Source organism: Erinaceus europaeus, chromosome 9 (genome assembly GCF_950295315.1).
Source record: "Erinaceus europaeus chromosome 9, mEriEur2.1, whole genome shotgun sequence".
Lineage (NCBI taxonomy): Eukaryota > Metazoa > Chordata > Mammalia > Eulipotyphla > Erinaceidae > Erinaceus > Erinaceus europaeus.
This window is the reverse complement of record NC_080170.1, coordinates 13436455-13457896: the sequence shown is the minus strand read 5'-3', so window position 1 is coordinate 13457896 and position 21442 is coordinate 13436455. Positions and strand designations below refer to the sequence as shown.

Below are 21442 nucleotides of genomic sequence, written 5' to 3'. Positions count from 1 at the left end.
CGGCTGCCGCCTGGGGTGTCTGCTTGGCTGCGAGCGGGCGGGCCAGTGGCGGCGGCGCGGGAGGCGGCTACCGCGCCGGGAAGCGCCGGGTTACCGCAGGCGGAGGCGCCCGCGGCCCGCCCTCTCCGCCCCCCGCGCTGCGCCGCCCTCCTCCTCCCGCGCGCTCCCCGCTCTCCCCGCCTCCTGGCCGCGCTCCCCGCCTCCCGCCGCCCGCCCGCCGCCCGCCCGCCGCCGCCGCCTCCTCCGCCCCGCGCCCTGCGGTGCTGCAGCTGCGGCGGCTCCAGCTGCCCCAGATGTGGGCTGGGCGGCGCGCGGGCAACTTTCGCGCCGGCTGCGAGTGCGGGGCCGCGGCGCGGGGCGGCTGCCATGGATCCGCCGGCGGGAGCCTCTCGCCGCCTGCTCTGCCCCGCGCTGCTGCTGCTGCTGCTGCCGCCTCTCCTGCTGCCGCCGCCGCCCGCAGGCGCCCGGCTCGCCGCCGCCGGCCCCCCAGGTAGGTGCGCCCCGCCCGGCCTTGCGCCCCCGCCACCCCCTCCTCAGCCGTCGCCGCCGCCCGACTTGGGCAAACTCCGCGCGCCCCGCCCGGGGCCAAGTTGGCCAACTTCGGGACCGGCTCGGGCGGTCGCGCAGGGGGCGCCCCGCGGCGCACCGGACACCTCGGGCCGGGCGGAGGGAGCCCGCAGCCTCGGCAGCTCCCGGGACCGAGGCCGGGACACCCCGCCCGCGGCGGACAGCGCAGCCCCGGCGGGTCCGGGGGAGCCAGGGCGCGGCGGGCCGGGGACGCCCGGGAGGAGCCGTGCGGAGCGCGCCGCCCGGGGCGCCAGGGCGCGTCGTGGCGCCTCGGAGGGTACCGGGGGGCACCCTGAGAGACTCGGGGAACGCGGCTGTGCCCCTCTCCACCCTGGGATCGCGGGACCAGGCCGCCCCGCGGGCGAGGCGATGGCACCAGGCAGGGGGGTCGCAGGGCAGAGGCGCGGCGTGTGTGTGGGGTTGTCCTGCCAAGGACGGCGTGCTCAGGACCGGGGGGGGGGGGCGCGCTCGGACGGCCCGTCCCTGGGGACCGCGGGCAGCAGCCGGGATGGGACAGGGGCAGAGCTCAGGGCTGGCTGGGACCCGGAGGGGAGCGGCCCGGGGACGATGGGCGCCCCTGGAAACGCCCCTTGGAGGAAGGCCGGGTTGTGCTGGCGAGTTCTTGGGTGCCTGCGGCGTGTGTGTGTATGTGTGTGTGTGTGTGTGTGTGTGTGTGTGTGCATGTATGCGTGGGCGTGTGTGTCAGGGTGGCTGGAGGGATGCGGGTCTGGGCGACTAGGCTTGGGCCCGGGGTCTCTTACGTCCCCTCCCGTTGCAGGGGGGCCCCCAGGGCGCCGAGCGGAGCACATCCTGGCGGTGCCGGTGCGCACTGACGCCCAGGGCCGCCTGCTGTCCCACGTGGTGTCGGCTGCAGGAGCGGGGCTCCGCGCCCGCAGGGCTGCCCCACTCCAGACCCCTGGCTTCCCGGAGGGCGGCCCGGAGGACCTAGGCGACCGCCTCTTCTACAATGTCACCGTCTTCGGCCGAGACCTGCACCTGCGACTGCGGCCCAATGCCCGCCTTGTGGCACCAGGAGCCACGTTGGAGTGGCAGGGCGAGGCGGGCGCCACCCACGTGGAGCCCCTGCTCGGGACTTGCCTGTACATCGGGGACGTGGCCGGCCTGCCAGCAGCCTCCTCCGTGGCGGTCAGCAACTGCGACGGCCTAGTGAGTACCCTGGCTGGGGCTGCTCTGTCCGGCGCCTTGACCGGGCTTTTCCAGACTGGTTTTGGGTGGGGCCGGGGGTGGGAGCCAGGGAGCCCCTCTGAGAAGGCCAGATATGCATGTGAGGACCTTCACTTGTGATTAGGGACCAGGGAGCAGGCTATTTTGATTGGGGAAGTTTCTGCAGTGAGAGGGTCAAACCCCCCCCCCCCCCCCAGTGCTTATTAAGGAACTGGTGTGGGTTCCCTTCCTCCTGTCTAACCCGTCTCCCTCCTGGCTGTCCATCAGGTCATACACCAGGTGTGTGAGCGTGCGCACCTGCACACGGGCTTGGGATGCTGGTGTGTCTTCCTGCCTGGGTACCGGTGCACCTGTTTGCATGTGTGAACACGCCATGGTGCTTCTGCACGTGTGTGGAGCTTTTCTGTTCAAGCCCGAGTCCATTGACTGTGTGTGTATGTGTGTGTGTGTGTGCATCTTAGCATGTGCACAGGGGTGCACAGGGTGGTCTGTCCATCTGTGGGTGCAGGTAGGGGAAGGCACTGCTGATGGGAATGCCCAGCCTCCCTCTGTCCCCTGGCTGACCGGGAGTCACTGATTTTTATCCTGTGGTTTCCTGTTTGTACTCCAGCTGGCTATTTGAAAAGTTGGTTTTCTCTCTCTATTTTGAGCCAAGGGGAACATTTGGAAATGCAGCCTTGGTGCCCATGGTGGACAGGCCAGAGGCTGGGGAGGAAGGGGGCTCTTGTGCTGCCTGGGCCATCCTGTGTGGGAGGTTCTCCAGTTGCCGGGACCCAGAAGGACCAGGGCTGGCTCGGGCCGGGAAGGGGGGGCTGGGAACGATGCTCCTGGAGACTGACATTGGCAGTGCTCTGTTCTGCCACCTGGGGGCCTGGTACAGGCAGAAGCCACTGCAGCTTTCTATTCTGGCCTGGGTGTGTGATGGGCAGGCCGGTGGAATCTACCCACCATGGATTCCGTTCTAATTGCCGTTCAGGGTGCTTCTGTTCCCAGCATGGCCTCTTTTCCAGCCCTGTGCCCCCAAGGCCTCTACCCCCCTACCCCCCCCCCCCAGCTGCAGACTCCTGCCAGCTGCAGAGCCAGTAATTACAGAAGCGTCCCACAACTGCTGGCATTCTTGTCATGGAGACACAGGGAATGTCACTTGTTGCTTTGGAAAATCACCACCTTTGGTTGGATTTCCTTAGAATCTGGTGAGTGTCACACACAGTTATAAATGTCCTTGGGGTGGGGAACGCTGTGCAGGTAGCCTGGGCTTCCTAGATGTGTCCCTTTTTTATACTGGAGATTTTCTTCTTCCTTCCTTTCTTTATTTCTTTCAACTTTATTTATTTGGTAGGACAGAGAAAAATTGAGAGGGGGAGGAGGAGACAGAGAGGGAGAGAGAGCAACACTTGCAACACTGCTTTCATTGCTTGTTAAGCTTTCTCCCTGCATGTGGGGATTAGGGGGTGGGGTGGGCTTGAACCCTGCATCCTTGCACGTGCTAACGTGTGTACTCAACCAGGTGTGCCACTGCTTGGCCCTAGGAGAATCTCTTAAATAAAGAGAAAACGGTGGGGGCTGGAGGTTGAGGAGTGGAAGGTGGGGCATGGTGGGACATGGTGCATGCTGGGGTCGGCCTAGAGGCAGCATGTCTGGGAATAGAGTCATTTCTGATGGTGAGCACTCTGAGGAGGGATTGTCACAGTATCATTCATTCATCCCTTAGCCTGGCGATGCATTTGTTTGGTCTGTACTCCTCATGCATTTTTGGCACTGTGTAGACACCCACCTGGGGCTCACAGGGCAGCTGGCTCAGTTTGTGTGTGTGTGTGTGGCTCGAAGAGTACACTCTGGGAGCCTGGGGAGGGGGTCTGGACACATGGGGCTTCCACGAGGTCATGTACCAGTACCAGGTGGAGGCTGGGCATGGGAGAGAGGCTGGGCCTTCTGAGTGGCCTTGAGTGCATGCTCAAGGGGATCGTGGCCTTGAGACAGTGGGGCGACATCTACTTTCTTTTTTCCTTTTCTTTTTCTTTTTTTTTGTGTATTCTGTTTTATACCAATTAATCTCTTAACCCTTTAAATCCCTCTGTGCACTCCCATAATTGGCCTATTGGCCATGGACTTGGGGTTCTGTTTTTTTTTTTTTTTTTTTTTTTTTTGCTTCCAGGGTTATTGCTGGGACTCAGTGCCTATATTATGAATCCACTGCTCCTGGAGGCCATTTCCCCCCATTTCATTGTCTTTGTTGTTGCCGTTGCTGTTGTTGTTGGATAGGACAGAGAGAAATCGTGAGTGGAGAGGAAGATACAGAGGAAGAGAGAAAGACACCTGCAGACCTGCTTCACCACCTGTGAAGTGATCCCCCTGCAGGTGGGGAACCAGGGGGCTGGAACCGAGATCCATATACAGGTCTTTGCACTGCACACTATGTGTGCTTAACCCGCTGCACTACCACCCAGCCCCGGACCTGGGGTTCTTCTGCATATGCTGTCCTTGTCCCCTCTCCAACCACCATGGGGAGGGCTCTTCTGGCTCAGAGGCTGGCATTGTTCCCATGTAGGGTATTTCTACCTTGAATTAAGTGGCTTTGTTGTGCCAGGCACCCCCCCCCCCCAGCAATTCCAACTGAGTCGGGAAGGAGGGCTTCTAGGAAAATCAGGGTGTGGGGATCTCCAAACAGGACAGATAGAGAGCGCAAAGGGTGTTGCTGCTCCCCAAGATGGGAGGAGGTTGAGGCCCCGGGTGCAAATTCTGCCAGAGTCCAGGAGGAGGCTCAGTGCTGTCCATTGGACCTCTAGCAAACCAGGAGGATGTAGAGTCCCCAAGATGTCTGTTGACATGTCTCTGGGAAGTGGTGCAGTTGGCCTTTTCAGGGTGCACGAGACATAATGCTTAACTGCTAAGGAAGAGTCGTCCAGAGCTGACATCACATAATTCTTAGCTTCATACTAAGACCCCCAAGAGATGCCTGGTGGCATGAAGGGGAATTCGAGTAGTTGACAACTGATGGGCCCTTATTTGATGGCTGGGCTGACTGCCCAGCCCCTGACACTGTGTGGCATTGCCTTCTCCTCCCTGCACCCTTCAGCCCAGGTCTGACACTATCTCTGTTCTTCAGGTGAATAAACCAAGGTTCTGAAGGCCAAGGGAGCCTACTCCAAGCTTCTTAGTTAGTATTGAAAGGCAGTATTTGTAACCTGCCTGATTTCAAATCTACTATCACCACATTTGATCACTTTTTTAGAATTTTTATTTATAAAAAGGAAACACTGACAAAACCATAGGATAAGAGGGGTACAACTCCACACAATTCCCACCACCTGTATCTGTATCCCATCCCCTCCTCTGATAACTTTCTTATTCTTTATCTCTCTGGGAGTATGGTCCCAGGGTCATTCTGGGGTGCGGAAGGTGGAAGGTCTGGCTTCTGGAATCACTTCCCCACTGAACATGGGCATTGGCAGGTCGATCCACACTCCCAGCCTATTTGATCGCTTTTTTTTCTGCACACCAATGGAAAGAATAAACATGAAGTCTTGCATTATTTCTTTCCTCCCTTCCTTCTTTTGTCCTTCCTTCCTTCCATGTGTCACATGATCCAGACAGGGCAGGGGGAGAGAGAGAGAGAGAGAGAGAGCGAGCGCCACTCCAGTACATATGGCGCCAAGATGGAATCAGGACCCTTAGACCCTCCATGCTCGACCACTTGAGTTATTGCCCTTCACTGCAGCCGTGTCTTTCTTTACAACATGCCCGTCCTTTCATCTCTGAGTCCCAGAGGTATCCTCACCTCAGTCAGGGTGATGGCTGTCATCAGTGGGGTGCTTGGGAGCCACAAGGAGACTTGGTGACCAAGTGGGCAACAGGCTGCCACCTACCTGCTCCATTTCTGCCTCCCTCCTCATTGGGACACTGGGGCCTCTGGCTTGAGATCTCTGGCTGAAATGCCTCCAGGAACTGGGCAGTAGGAAGGGCCTGGCCTCCGGGGCCATGTCGCATCCTGGGCCCTGAGGGGTGGGGGGACATATGCTCAGGCTCAGTGAGGCCCAAGGTTTTGTGGTGGGAAGGAGGCCAGGGCGCTTTGCTGGGGGCTGGGCTTCCTGCTGGGCTAATGTAGCACCCCCCAAAACCTCCCCAGGCTCTGCTCAGTTGTACTGACCATTAAGAGTCCCAAGGACTGGGGAGATAGCTTATCAGTAGAGCATAGGCCTTGCATGTTGAAGTTCCTAGGTTTGATCCCCAGCACTGCATGTGCCAGAGCTGAGTGATGCTCTGGTCTCTCTCTTGCTCATAAAAATAAACTATATATAAAAAAGAAAAACTGGGGGCTGGATGGTGGTGTACCTGGGTGAGCACACATGCTACAATGCATGAGGACCCATGTTCAACCCCATGGGCCCCACTTGCAAGGGGAAAGCTTCACAGGTGGTGAAGCAGGTTTGCAGTTGTTTCTCTGTCTCTCTCCTTCTCTCTCCCTCCTTTCTCTCAACTTCTCTGTTGCTATCAACTAAATATTTAAAAAAGGGAGAAAAACTACAAATAAAGAGAATCAGTAGGGGTCACAGAGAAAGATGTCATTTACTGGTTAAAGAGACAGAGACAACTGGCTCAGTGGTGAATAGAGCAGGTGTGTTGGGGCTGGTGAGTGAGGGGTGCCTGGGACTTGCAGCGGTCACGTGTAGGGTCTCCCCTCCTCCTGCCATGCCTTGGCACTTCCCAGAGGGCAACAGAAGGGTCTTAGATTCACCAGATCAGGGCTGCAGGAACTCTGGGCACCTGCTTGTCCTTGCTGTTGGTCGTCTGTGTGACTCCCCATCTGGTCTCAGCTACCTTCATGGCTTTTTGCTTCCCTCAGTATTTAAGAATCATTCTATTTCGGAAAAAAACTGTCAATTCACAATGGATGCAACATGCGGGGAATGTCACGGCCCCATTATCTTATGGGTCTGAGGAGAGCTGACTTCAGACATGACTGGATCCAGGGGCTGAATCATAATATGTTCTGTCTGCCTTCCAGCTCTGCCACGGTCTTTGCTCTTCTCTTGATGGTTCTCTCCTTGTGGGAAAGAGCCCCCCTCCATCCTTGCTGGACATCCCCTTGCTTCTGACATGGGATGCAGGCTTTTCTACTTCTCTCCAACTTCACCCTCCACCATCTCTCTATCCTCCCTCTCATGACCTCACATTCTGCCACCACCACCATCTGGATTCTCATCTTTTGCCCTGAATACCTAAGCTCTTTCTCCACCCAGCAGCCAGATGGATTTTTAGAAGTTACATATTCCATCATGTCACTTCTCTACTTGGGAACTGCTTCTTACTGCCTTTACAGCAGTCCAGACTCACTGGCCTGATGCTGAAGAATCCCTGTGACCTGCCCTGATGCCCTTTGGGCCTGTGGTCCAGTCACACTGAGATCTTACTTCTTCCAACACTGGACGCTAGTATGCAGGGCCTTCGAAAGGCCGTGCCCTGGCCTGGACAGCTCTTATCCCTCTCTGCCTAAATGGTTCATTCCAGAGGTCCCAGCTATTGGGACTTCATCCAGGAAGTTCTGGATATTCTTGAGCCATGTCTTCTGTGCTTCTTGGAACTTGCACCACTGGATAACTTATACCTGGCTCTGTCTGCAGGGCTGAGCTCCTCTGGGAGTCTTGAATTAAGATGATTGGGCAGCAGGGAGAAAACTGTGCTGGAGGGGACAGGGGCTTATGCCTGAGACTCAGGTCTCCAGGGACCAGTGCTGGCCCACTTCTCCTTGTCTGCTCTGCTGTTGACCCTGGAATGCCCACATTTAGTGTGCCATGCCCTGCAGAGTGTGGTGGAGAACGCTGCTTCCTTTGCCAAGGAAAACAGTTGTTTGCACATGTACACACCTGTACATGTCCCAGCAGCCATAGTAGCCCTCCTGCCTGTGGGATCAAAGATGGAGCTTTCTGGGAGGGCTCATTGTCTGTCTTGAGCTTCACTGATTGGATAGGATTGTGTCATGGGACCAGTTCACAGCCAATCACTGCAGCCCCCATGAATGCCAGGTGCTGATTGACTCTGGCCTTGGGGCACCTGGACCCAAGATGGGGAGCAAGGGGCCAGGGGTTCCCTGAAACTGGGTGGCCCTGCCCTGCAGTCTGAGAGGGCCCGGCAGCCTAGGTCAGAGGCCCAGTGTCCACATCAGCTGCAGACCCCGCATGTGCTGTGAATAGGCCACCATGGACCTGTGTGACAGATGGGGAAGTGAGGTTGCTGTGAGTTCCAGGGACCTGCCCTGGAGGTGGCTTCTGCTCCGGAGTCCATAGGGTAGGGAGCCTAGTGGGGCCTGGCTGCTCCCACTGGCAGGCCTGGGTATTCCTGGCATCAGTGGTTGGATGATCACAATGCACTTCATTCAGGTGTTGGCAGGTTTCAGGTTCCTTGGTTGCCCTGCTTTGCACCCTGGCTCTCCATCACATGGTGCCCCAAGGATTGATGCCAGGGTCAAGGTGCAGTGGGGAGGGGAAGGCCAGGGCTTCCCCCAGGCCAGCTGTGAGGATGACAAGAGATGCCACCTCCAGGGAGGACAGACAGAGGAATCACGAGGTCCTCCTCACCTAAGTGGCTTTGCTGCATGGTGGTCTGAGCTGTGATCTCTGAGATCAAGGGAGGGGCCTCCTGGGACCTGGGTCTGGATGGGCAGGACATGTCCTCTGCTGTCAGGTATCTGGGGGCTCCTGGAACTCAACAGACTAGCAGGTGTATGTGAATGTGTGTGCATTCTGGGTGTCTGCATGCAAGTGTGGAGGGAGAAAGAAAGATACCTACAGACCCGGTCACTGCTTGTGAAGCATCCTCCCTGCAGATGGGGAATGGGTGCTCAAGCCCAGGTCCTTGCATGCGGTCACGGTAATGCGTGTGCTCAACTGGGTGTGCCACTGCCTGCCCCCCGTATAATACTTTTGATGCCTTTGCACACATGCCTGTGTGAGTGTGGGCTGCAGGTGTGGGTGTCTGCATGTGAGTGTATATATGCATGCATGTGTTTGTGCGTGTGCCTGAGTGTGCCTGTCTGTGTGTGCTCATTCTATGATGTGTGATCTGTGGCTGCATGTGTTCTTGGCAAGAGAACAGACTGATGCAGGGTGGGGGTGTGAGGAATGAGGAAAACCCCTGACCCTTGGATCTTCATGCTGCCTGGTCCACTCCCCCTGCCCCAGGCAGGCACTCTGGAGTGGGCAGGGCCAGGGCCAGGGCCAGGTAGGTGCCTCCTGCCAGACGCTGTCTGTTTCCTATGAAATGTCAGCGGTCCGGCGGGCCTGCGGTGCTGCCATTAATATGGAGAAGTTATTACTAAGCTGGGAGCCGCTCCTCCATGAATTTCAATTACATTGAACCTGTAGTCTAGGGCCTCTGGGGTGGGACACGCAGCTTCTGCTGAGAGGCAGAGGAAATCCTGGTGTCCAGGAGGAAGACATGGGTGGTGGCCTGCGGTCAAGCAGGAGGGTGAGCTTCATACAACTCAGGCAAAGTGAGAGACTTATGCTGGAGAATGGCGGGTATTGCCACCACCCCAAGGCTGTGCCGGTGACAAGACCCATTAGTTTCACCCCAAGTTCAGAGGTGATAAGCAGGACAAATGTGTCTTAGAACACAGTTTCATTGTCATCATTGTATATTATGTAAATTAATCATGCAGTGGAATTGATAAACTATAATAGTCATACAGACGGTTTCAGAGTGGGTCTGAGAGCTGGCATGTGATTCCACACTGAGTGAGCAGGGCAACTACTTAGGCTGGGCTGTCACATCAGGGGATCAGCCCCTCCAGACCTGTGAATGGAGTATCTGAGGACTTGTCTCTGAAGCCGGGTGTTTCTCCTCTGAGAGCAGGGGTTGAAGACGCCTGGCAAACCTGGTGCATTTATGTTTCAGGCAAGGCTTGTCCGAGGCTCCTCAGTGGTTGGGATCGGGCTTCTGTATATGAGAAAAGTGACTTGAGATCTGTGAACATATTAGGAGATGTGTAATGCTTTTTTGTTTTTATTTTTTACTGCCACCAGGGTTATCGCTGGGGCTTGGTGCCAGCTACAAATCCACTGCCCCCAGTGGTCATATTTTCCCTTTTTTCCTTCCTTCTTTCTTTCCTTCCTTCCTTCCTTCCTTCCTTCCTTCCTTCCTTCCTTCCTTCCTTCCTTTCTTTTTGTTAAATAGGACAAAGAGAAATCGATAGGGGAGGGGTAGATAGGGAGAGAGAAAGAAACATACCTGCAGTGGCCAGGCAGTAGCACAGTGGGTTAAGCACACATGGCACAAAGTGCGAGGACTGGCCTAAGGATCATGGTTCGAGCCCCTGGTTCCCCACTTGTAGGGGGGGTTGCTTCACAGGCAGTGAAGCAGGTCTGCAGGTGTCTTATCTTTCTCTCCCCCTCTCTGTCTTCCCCTCCTCTCTCCATTTCTCTCTGTCCTATCCAACAACGACAGCAATACCAACTAGAATAACAGCAACAACAATAAACAAAAGGGAAAAAATAGCCTCCAGGAGCAGTGGATTCATAATGCAGGCACTGAGCCCCAGCAATAACCCTGGAGTCACAAAAAGAAAGAAAGAAAGAAAGAAAGAGAGAAAGAAAGAAAGACACCTGTAGACCTGTTCACTGCTTCTGAAGTGTCTTCCCTGCAGGTGGGAAGTGGGGGCTCAAACCCAGTTCCTTGCACACGGTAATGTGTGCACTCAACTGGGTGTGCCATTGCCTGCTCTCCCTGTATAATATTTTTGATGGCTCGTGCTTCTTACCACCTCCAGCTGATTGAGGATGGAGTCCAAGTTAAGCAATATCAGCAAATTCCATGTTCCTGTCTGTTTCCTGTGCCAGTGCAAACTGGGTTTTAAAGCTCGAATATTGAAAGTATTCACTATTTTACAGCTGAGCTCCTTGCCACGGTAGCTACAAGTCATTGGTCACAGTTTACCCTTGAAGAACTGGGGTATCAGGGGTGCCTGCCTCTCCCCGCCCCACAGATGGAAATCCCAGTGCAACTTTTCACTCTCAAAACTTAACTGTCCTTGGTCTGTGGGGGACTGGATGCTAAAGTGGGGGGGGGGGCGGCTCAAATTCCTTATAGTCGGTCCTTCGATTCCACAGTCTCTCTTTCCATGGAATCAGGCCACCCGAGCCCGTGTTGTCAACCCTTGAACTTCATACCTGTGTAATAGTTCAAGGGTCAGCTGTACCTGAACGGTGGCTGCTCTGAGCAGAGTTGCTCTGAGTGTCAGATCCGGGCTTCAGACTCTTGTCAAAAGGAAAAGGGTTCTTCACCAATGGTCTTAGACATGATCCTTATGTGTTGATTATGGGTGGCTCAGTGAGACCATTCTGGATTGTAGCTGGGCTCAGGAACACACCCTGTGGAGGTGCACTTCACTTGTCCTTATCCACAGCGACCACCTGTGACGTTGTCTGTTTTTGAACATCTGGTTGGCTGTTTCCCTCTCTGCTGCTATTCTTCCTGCAGGATTCTCTTGGCTGGTCACATCTGTTTATACTCTCAGATGGATTTCAGAATTGTTTTGTCAGGTTAAAACCCATCTCTTGTGAATTTGATTGATGCGAGATTAAACTTAGAAACCAATTAAAGGAGGAATTGACATAATTGACAGTATTTACCAGGGACATGGCGTTATTTTTCAATTGATTTCATTTGGCTTTGATGGGGCTCAGCTAAGTGATATTTTTTTTATATGGGTCACAGCCTGGTCTTTAACCACTGTCATTTCAAGGATTTTTTTGGCTGTTGCTGTTGTGAGTTGAATCATTGCCATCTTTCCTTGGTCTACAAGAATGCTATTGATTTTTATATAATTATCTTTTTATCAGACAACTTGATTGAACTAACTCATTAATTCTAGTATCTCTTTGTGGATTCCCCGGGGCTCCTAGCTATATGGTTGCACTGTCTGTAGACAATGATGATTCTGGAGCTCTGTTGCCAGCATATCTTGAATCTTCAGGCTGACATTAAGGGCGGCAGTGGTGGCTTTGCGTCCCGGCTGTTGCTGCCTGTGCTGGGAACGCCCCTGGCGCTTCTCTGCTCCATCCTGTGCCTGCCCCTGGACTAAGATGGATTTCCTGCGAAGGCAATATCCTCTGAATCCCAGTTTTCTTGAGATCCCATTTTCACCTGCAAAGGAGCTGAAATAGAGATAAAAGACATTTAGCAATACCCACTCCCACCCCCACCAAAGGCCTTGCACGTCCCTGGGGCTGTGTTCCCTGCTGCCTTCTTGCTGACCTGGAATGCAAGCCAGTCTCCCCCCACCCCCCACCCAGTGAGCTGTCAGAGCCCACTAGCAGGAGGTGTTGTCTGTGGGTGTGGGGAGCATTGCTGAGGGGGCACAGAAGGCTGCCCTCTCCATCTCTGCAGGTGGTGGCTTGCAGCAGAGCAGGGGGGCTGTTCCTGGAGGCCCTAAGCACAGGACAGTGCCACCTCCAGGTGCCAGGTCCCCCTCCTCTCTGGGCTGTCACTCTGTCTGCTGCCTCCCTGACTTCTCCTTCTGAGTCTCCCAGAACTCTGCGCTCATCTCTTGGAACTGTGGGCACTTGGCTATACTTTCATTCTCTCGGGCTTCTGCAAGGGTTTTCCCCCACCTCCAAAGGGAGGCAGCTCCCCCTTAAGGGAAATGTGTGTCCCCACTGGCTTCTGTAATGTCTGCTGTCTGTCTGTCTGTTTGCCAATAGACTGGCATGGGGGTTGGGCAGCTTTGTCCAGTGTCCATGCTTCTGCCCCACCCTGAGATTTCATCCTGAGGATGGACTGCATGGCCTCCTGCTGGTCTGTGTCCACAGTTCCCCCCGTTGGTGAGGAGGCTGGCCTCAGCCCACAGGGATGTCACAGAAGACTGGGGTATAGGGGTGCTGGGCTGGAGTGGGGCTGGTTCCCCAGGGGCCTGGGACTGGAGAAACTGCCCCTGGAGTGTGGTCCCCGCATTCTGCTGCCCCAGGGGCCCCTCCCCTGCAAACTCAGAACCTAGAAAACACCTCCTGGCATGACTGGCCATGCATTAGGTGCTTGGGACCCTGCCAGCCTTGACCCTGACATGTGGTGGTGAGGAGTGGCATCATTCTGGGTGGCTCCCAGTTGGACCCCTGGGTCCTATGCTCTCACCCTATTCTGCACAGTCCTGACCTGGAGCCACTGGCTGTGCCCTGAGGCCTGGACCACCAGGGTGACCTTTGCAGCACATGCTTGTCTGAGACCTGCATGGCAAGGTGGGTGTGTCCAGAGCTGCCCCCAAATGCAGCCCTGGAAATGACTGTCACAGTTGGGTGGCCCTCGGGGGCGATGCGGGGCCTGAACCCTGGCTCAGGTCTTTCCTTTGGTAGGGGGGAGGTGCCCAGGCTGTAATTAACTGTGTCCTTGCTTGGAGCCAGACTAACAGGGCTGTGCTCTGTCCCCTGGGGTTACCGTGGGAGTTTGGGGGTGGTGGTGCCTGCACAGGCCCACTTGGGCAGGGGGGCTGAGGAGAAGGTCTGCTCAGGGCAGAGGGTGGGTGGAACTGTGAGAGGATGGTGGGTGCTGGAGGTGCCAGGAAGGTGCACCCAGCCTCTTCCCGACTGCCAGGGTCTCGGGCAGTACTGCATTCTTTTCTTGAAAGAAAGTGCTCTGGGGTCCTCAGGACTTGGGGCACAACTGCCCCAGCCATGTAGGACAGGTGCTTTGATGTGCAGGAGGCCCTGAGTTAGAGTCCCAGTGCCATGTTGGAGCTCCATGGCATGGGCATGAGCCGTGCATGGTGGAGCAGTGTTCCAGTGTCCCTGTTTATAGAAGGGAGAGAGTGCAACAATTGTCTCAGGGGTGTTGTGCATGCCTGAGCCCCTGGCAACACACACAAGCATACAAATAAAGGAACCCAGGCCAGGGTGTCCCAGGGAATCTGCTGGCTATGGTAACTGACCTTGGGTGGTCCAAGTGGATTCTCTGGGACTGGGAATAGTGGGGGGGGGGCAGATGGAAGATGGGGAGCTGGATGCCCCCTGGTTTCTGGGGCTGGGCATGTGGGGGACCCTCTCATCTGGGGACTTGCTTTTGGGAGAACTCTAAGGTTGTCCTGGGACTCTGCTGTTGCTGGGCCTTGTGATTCTGTGATAACCAGAGCCTTCTATGCTACCCTCCCCCCAGCTGATGGGAGGTGGGTGGGTGGTGGACATTTCCCCTTCTGAAATATTCTTGCTGACTGTCTGTTTCTTCTTCTGGTCTACTCTGCCGTGCCACTTCCCCGCTCCCCCTGATTTGGACCTACCCTTTGCTCTTAACTTTGGGATATGTAATCACTCATCTGTAAAGATGTGATTCCATCCCAGGAGATGGGCTTGATGTGGTTGACTTCTGGTCCTTCTGCTCTTATTGCACCACTGCTAGACATTTTTTTTCCTTTATTGGTGGAACTGCTAGACAATTTAATTCATGTCATTTAACGATACAATCTAAACATCAGATAGGTTTGATGATTAAATCTTGAGCTTTTTCTTTTCCTCCAGGGTTATCACTGGGGCTTGGTACCTGCACTATGAATCCACTGCTCCTGGTGGCCATTTTTTCTTTTCTTTTCTCTTCCTTCCTTCCTTCCTTCCTTCCTTCCTTCCTTCCTTCCTTCCTTCCTATTTTTTAATTTGACAGGACAGAGAGAAATTGAGAGGGGAAGGGAGATGGGAGGGGGTGAAAGATAGATACTTACAGACCTGCTTCACTACTTGTGAAACGTCTCTGCTGCAGGTGGAGAGCTTGAACCTGGGTCCTTGTGCATGGTGATGGGTGCTCTTAAACTGGTGCACCAGCACATGACCCCTGTCTTGAGTGCCTTTACTAAAATAAAAATCTGACTATAGATAAAAAAAAAATACATTAGTGAGCGGCCAGGAAGAGAGCATCCCTTGCATGAGTTCCATCTTGCACTTCCATAGCCTCTCTTCAGACCTGGTCTCTCTTGCTTTCATCAAATAAACAAACAAATGTTTAACAAATCAGTAAGCTTTCTCTGCATTAAGAAATTCCAGTGCAGTTCCAGTGCCTCAAGTTTATGAGTCTAACACAGACTATGTCTTGGAGCTCTTCTTTCTTTTTACATTTTATTGGATCGAGATAGAGAGAAATTGAGAGGGGAGGCAGAGAAGGGGCGAGAAAGAGAGACACCTGTGGTGCTGCTTCACTGCTCGTGAAGATATTTCCCCATAGGTGGGGACCATGGACTTAAATCCAGGTCCTTGGGCATGGTAATTTGTACAGTCAACCAGGTGCACCACCACCTGCCCCTCTCTTGTTTCATTTATTGTTGGGGGTCCTTATTCTGCTGGGGTGCTGTGGCTATAGATTGTGCTGTGAATAAAAAGAGAAAAAAAATCACTCTTTTAAGTCAAGTCAAAGGTATTTTCTGTGTTGTTTAAAGTGTGAGTCCGAGTCCTTCTTTTGAAACTTTCACACTGTTGTCTTGATGCCAAGGTTTAGTGAATTCAGCCTTTACTTGTGAATCTGGGATGTCTGTTCCCTCCTCTCTGAAGGAGAAGTTCATGAAGACATGAAGTTCATAGACATGACGTGGCCTCTGTGTTCTTTTGGTGCCACTACTGGTTTAATTTCTGCCATTTAATGATAGTGCTCTGAATGTCTGCTACAGCGAGCATCACCACCGTGGCTTTTTTATTTTTGTCCATTTTTTTTCCAGATGAATTTTAACTTTGCTGTTTTCCATCCCCTCCAAAGCTTCACAAAAGGATCTTTGTTTTGGACAGCATCACACGCCTGAGGTGGGGCCCAGTACACCGTGGGGCCTCTACCAGTACGCGCTGAACAAGTGAATCACCTCTTTAGGACGTCTCATTTTCCCAGGGAAATCAGAGCCCTGATGGAAACCTTTTAACATCCCTCCCAAGAGGTTTGTTACTAAGAGCTCTAGAATTTTATTGCAGTGGTGAATAGGCTATTTCCCATTATTCTCCTCCAGCCAGTCATTACAGATATCTAGGAACACTTTTAATCGAGACTGTAGCATACAAGGCTGGCTCGTGAGGGCTGGACTCATGTGACTTTTCAACTCCATGATGTGCAAGAGCAGTCCTGGCCGGGAAGACACTGGAATTCCAATTTTGAAGTCGCACATTCTGTTTTCTGCTTCCAGCACACTAATTTTTTTTTTCTTTTTTTGCCTCCAGGGTTATCGCTAGCGCTTGGTGCCTACAGTACGAATCCACTGCTCCTGGAAGCTATTTTTCCCATTTTTGTTGCCCTTGTTTGTTATTGCCATGGCTATTGTTGTTGGATAGGACAGAGAGTAATTGAGAGAGGAGGGGAAGACAGAGAGGGGGAGAGAAAGACACTTGCAGACCTGCTTCATCGCCTGTGAAGCGCCCCCCTCCCCACAGGTGGGGAGCTGGGGGGCTCGAACTGGGATCCTTACACTGGTCCTTGTGCTTCAAGCCATGTGTGCTTAACCTGCTGCGCTATCCCCCCCCCCCCAAACAGTGTTTTAATAGACCACAGGCACCCTTCAGTGCTCGATGGTGAGCTGAGGCGTTGCGGCGACTGGCCCTGCCCAGCTGTAGCTCATGTCAGGTGGTCCTGAGCACTGAAGCAGGCTCCTCCAGTGGGGGCTCTGGGACAGGGGCCTGCAGTATGTCTTTGACCTAGAGCCCCTGGGCTTTCTGGGATGCCTGACCCTGTCCTAAGTTAAGGAAGATCTAGAGATGATTTTTTTATTCCAGATGCCTGGCCCCTACGTGCTCCAGATTAGTGGTATTCTCATTGTCTAGCTGCTCTCACTCCCTGTGAGCAGAGAGCCTGACAGTGCAAACTGCATATGGATTTGCCCAATCCTATATCACGTAGCAAAGCCAGACCCCTGCATTCTGCCCCCCAGGCCCCCCCCCCCAATGCTCTCAGAGACTCGAATCTTCCTCTTGGATGCCAGCAAGTCAGTCTTCTCTTATCACGGGGCTCGGAGCCAGAGCGCGGGTCATAATGAAACCCCTTTCCACATAACTTTCTCCCTTGGCTGTGCCCCATATTTGCATTCCAAGATATACAAGTTTTTGTGTTTATTTTGCATCCAGACTTTTTCTTTTTCCTTTTTAATGAATGATGTGATTTCTTTCTACTTTGCTTGTGAATTTCTTGGGGTGTGTGTGTGTGTATGGAGGTGGCCAGGATTGTCTAAGTGAGCAATTAGCTTCTGCAATTTGGAACATTTGAGTGTCCCGGGTGGACACACTCCGTCTGTTCACGGTGTCTCACTGCACTGGCTGGGATGTGAAGCAGAGCTGGAGGGGTTCAGTCTGTCTGCCAACTGACACCAGAACCCAGTCCCGCTCCTCTGTCTCGGGGGACCCCAGCAGATACGTTGTGGTCTGAGCCTGCTGGCCCTCATCTTCCCCAGAGCAGCTTCCCCATCTGGGGACTGTTGCATCCATCTGTGTTGTGCACACAGAATACCCACAAGAGGGTGTGATGGTTTGGGGTGGGGGAACAAGAGTGGCAGGGCCCTCCATTGGGGCAGGAAGCCTCCTCAGTCCTGTATGGCTTGTGAAGTGTCCCATCCACCCTGGGAGGACGTGGCCACATTCAGGACCTCTGGCAGGACAGCTGCTACCTTGGACCGAGTCTGCTGGAGGGTCAGCCAGGCCCTTCCAGGAGAACTCCGGGCGACTCTGCACATGGCGTCCCTGCCCTGCTTCGCCCCTTCCCTGCAAAATCACTTCTGAGCTGAAACCTTCTCGTGGCACCAGGCGGAGCTTACAAGCCCTCGGGCCCTGGGCCAGCTCCACCCACGGATGAGTTTTGTTTGGCCTTCCTGGCGTTGGACAAATGTTCTCACCACACTCCAGATTCCCAGTTTCTCTTGAGAACCTAGGAGAAGTCCCCCCTCCCTCTCCGGCAGGCTGTAACCAAACAGGGACAGAACCCTCTGGGGGACCTCAAGCCTCCCCTGCTCCCTCTGCTCACCCAGCTCGGCTAACTATCACTTTCTGGGCCAATTCTGGTGTGGCTGCTTAGGGACTCTGGGGGAGGGTGTCCCCTTTCCCTCTCCACCCCCCTCATTTTCACTCACAGCGAGTATATTCGACCCCAGCCCGCTGCCTCCTGGAAATCAACTAGTATTTTCTTTCTTTCTTTCTTTCTTTCTTTCTTTCTTTCTTTCTTTCTTTCTTTCTTTCTTCCTTTCCTCCTTTCCTTTCTTTCTTTCTTCCTTTCCCTTTCTTTCTTTTTCTTTTTTTATTCAATAAGACAAAGAGAAATTAAAATAGGGTGCGGGGAGACTGAAAAGGAGAGAGACAGAGAGACACCTGCAGCTCTGCTTCACCACTTGGGAAGCTTCCCCCACTGCAGGTAGAGAGTGGGGGCTTGAACCTGAGTCCTTGCACATGGTAACATGGCCTGGGTTAGCCACTGCCCAGCCTACTCCTACTAGTATTTTCTTTATTTAAAGGGGGTGGGTTCAAACCCTCTCTTTTCAAAACAATTTTTTTTAGTATCTTTACTTATTTGATAGAGACAGTCAGAAATTGAGAGGAAGGGGGAGATAGAGAGCAACAGAGAGACACCTGCAGCTCTGCTTCACCACTTGTGAAGCTTTTCCCCTGCAGATAGGGACTGGGGGCTTGAACTCGGGTCCCTGTGTGTTGTAACGTGTGCACTCAGCCAGATGCACCACCACCCGCCCCCCACTAATATTTTCTTAAAGTATCTGGACCAGAGCTCCACTCTGGCATATTCTGTGCCAGGGATTGAAGCCGGGGTGCCCCCACACCTGCATGTTGGCGTTCTACCTGCTGAGCCACTTCCTAGGCCAGCTGACCTCCCCTTCTCATCTGTGAACGGTATTGGGCAGTACAGTAACCACCGTGTGGGCTGCTCTGAGGCTGTGCCAAGTAAGGTTGCCACTTGGTGCTGGTGGCCCAATCAACTGTGAGCCGAGGGGCTTTCCTCATGGTGCTGCCGGGGCTGCCAGGGGTGAAGGTGGTAGGGAACCTATGAAACAGCAATCCCCCTGGAGGCCTCTAGGGGCTGGGCTGGGGGTGGGGAGGGGCAGGGCAGATGTAGGGGTGGGGGTGGGGGGGTGGCTGGCAGGCACCCTTCCCACTCCCATAGCACAAGCTCCAGGCCCCAGGACATTCCCGGCCTGGAACAGGCTGCCAGATGAGGCCATGACTGTTCTGCAGAGGAATTCCTGGGTCAGGAGAAGGGGAACAGATGTTTACCCGATGGGGCCAGCAGCCGCTGACGTCACCCACAGCCCATCAGGACTGGAGGCCAAGAAGCTGAGGGTCCTCTGCACCTTCCTATGGGGGAAACGTTCCTGGAGTGGGCTGGTGTGTGGTGGGGGACAGGGTTGATGGACACATGGACTGGGCCAGGGCCTGTGAGGGCTTCCAGTCTGGAGGGAGGGGAGTGTGTCTGGCTGATGGGAGGGTCTGGATCTCGCTGGGAGGAGGAGCAGCCTTGCAGGGGGTGGGGGTGGGGGTGAGGGCTGGCCAGAGCCCCTGGCCAGGGAGGGAGGTGGGCGTTTGTCTCCAGAGGGCAGATCCTGGAAGTAGTCTCAGGGCTGGACCTGGTGACCTGCCGAGAGCTTTGTCCTCATCTTTTCCACCCCCCACCCCCTCCACAAAGCTCACACTCTGGCCATCTCACAGAGGACTTGAGCCAGCCATCGGCCTGGCAGTGACTATCCTGTTCTGCTCACAGCTCTGCCCAGCAGCCCACCCAGAGGTGCAGGGAGGCTTCCTGCCCTAAGAGTTTCGAGCTTTAGATTCCTGCAGCTGTGTGGGGCGGGGGTGGGGGGGTGGGGGGTGGGGGTGGATCAGGCCCTGCTGGGTGTCTGGGAACCCCTTCCTCTCCTCTGCTGCTCAGGCCATTGTCAATCACAGATCCTGGGGGAGGGAGAGGGTGCAGCCAGAGGCCTGCTGGCAGGGGTCTGACTTGTGATGGACTTTTTAATAAAGACAGAGACAGAGGGAGCCGGGTGGTGGCATACCTGGTTAAGCAGACACATTAGCATGTTCAAGGACCCAAGTTTGAGCCCCCACTCCCCACCTGCAGGGGGAAGCAGGTCTGCACTTAACCCTGGATTCAACCCATTGAACCACATGGTAAAGTGGTCAGAAACTCTCTTGAAATGCAGTCAAATAATTGACTGGTTAATACATCTGAATATGGCATCCAGGACTCTCTCAGGTGTGGCTGGATCCCGGTGCCCAGACATGTATCCCATCTGTTGGTCTTCCACCCTCTCCAGCTCCCTGCTCCCCCCTCCTCTGAGTGGATCCCACCCTTGCTCTTCACCGAGGAGGGGAGGGGAGAGGAGGGGAGTGGCTGCCGGCTGACTCCTGGGGAAGCCTTGGCTTTTCATTCCTGATGGGTCCAGCAGCGTCTTCTGGGTTTAATCAGACTGACTAGCTCCCAGCAAGTTCTCGTCCCTGAGCTGTGTTATCTGTAGTCAGTTAGTGTGGCTTCCGTCATGTGCCCCCTTCGCCCTGGAGTGGCCCCTGGCTGGAAAGGTGGCTTTGGTGGTCATTGGGGCCCCAGGCAGGTCCCAGGCTTCTGGCAGGATGGGAGGGAGAAGATGCACCTACAAGATAGAAAGAGCTTCCTTGGTGGCCGCTGGCCCTCACAGGCAGCACAGGGATGCTCTGCACCCCCCACCCCCAGGGTGGCTGGTCCCAGCTGAGAGTGCTGAGGTGGGGGAGACAGACCCACCTGGGACCTTGCAGGCCAGGCAGCAGGAATGACCCGAATGTGGAAAAGCAAGTTTGTGGCTGGGCAGGCGTCCCCTCTCGAAGGCCAGAGACTGGGCCTGGTGGGGCTGAGCAGAGGGGCTGCCGCGGGGGCCTGGCTGCTGTTCCCAGGACATGCTTGGGATGAGCCTGCAGACACCATAGTGTGGCAGCTGCACGTGGGGGTTGGGGGAAGGCCTCTGGGCCGCAGTCCTTCCTGAGCAGAGGGTAGGTGTCGGAGCCACAGCATAAGCCTGAGTGGTGGGGGGAGCAGGCCTTGGTCACGCACCCGCATGGTGACCAGTGTGCTCCCCATGTGACGTCTTTAGCCGTGTGTGCATGTGAGACGTGTTGAGTGATGGTGTGTGCACGCGTGTGCTGAGCCACACACATACAAGTGTGTGCACACATGTGAGCCCTTGCCGTGTGAGTGTAGTGCGGGTGTGTGTTTGTGTGGCATGGATCTGGGGTGAGCGTACAGGCATGCACAGGGGTGTGTGCCCATGTGTGAGTGCACGTGGCGCTTGTGTGAAGCCTGTGGGCACGAGTGAGCGTGCATGAGTGTGTGGTGCTTCTGTAGAGGGTGTGCGAGCACACGTGAGTGCCTTTGGTGCACGGCGGTATGTGTGACTGCACACGCAGAGACAGGTGTACACACTTGGCGTGTGGGCTGCATGTGTGCACACACACCTGTATAGTGCATGTGTGTCTTCGTGTGCACAGAAGGCACGGCTGCCAGTCTACCTGCATTCTGGGGGGCCGCCCCCCATCAGGTCCTGGTCAGGAGCTGTCCTCTGCCTCCCAGGGACAGCGCTGCAGTTGGGCAGTGGCCCTGTGCTGTCACCATCAAGGTTTCAGGAGGAGGAGGAGGTGGCCTGAGGCTGTCTATGTTGCCCCTCCACCCAGCCTGCAGGAAGGAGCCTCAGCAGACCAGACGCTTTCTCCAAAGGGCTGTCCCTCCTGGCAGGGCA

General features: G+C 55.0%; 1 protein-coding gene across 2 annotated transcripts in view; it reads left to right on the top strand.

The window, feature by feature from the left end:
* Positions 1 to 227: 227 nt before the first annotated feature.
* Positions 228 to 21442, top strand: part of ADAMTS2 (ADAM metallopeptidase with thrombospondin type 1 motif 2) — a 150957-nt gene continuing 129742 nt past the window's right edge. For both annotated transcript variants that reach the window (XM_060197312.1, XM_060197311.1), the window contains exons 1-2: positions 228 to 490; positions 1346 to 1734. In XM_060197312.1, coding sequence (XP_060053295.1) covers positions 367 to 490; positions 1346 to 1734 — 513 coding nt within the window. In that variant the 5' untranslated portion in view covers positions 228 to 366. The remainder of the gene's footprint in view (positions 491 to 1345; positions 1735 to 21442) is intronic.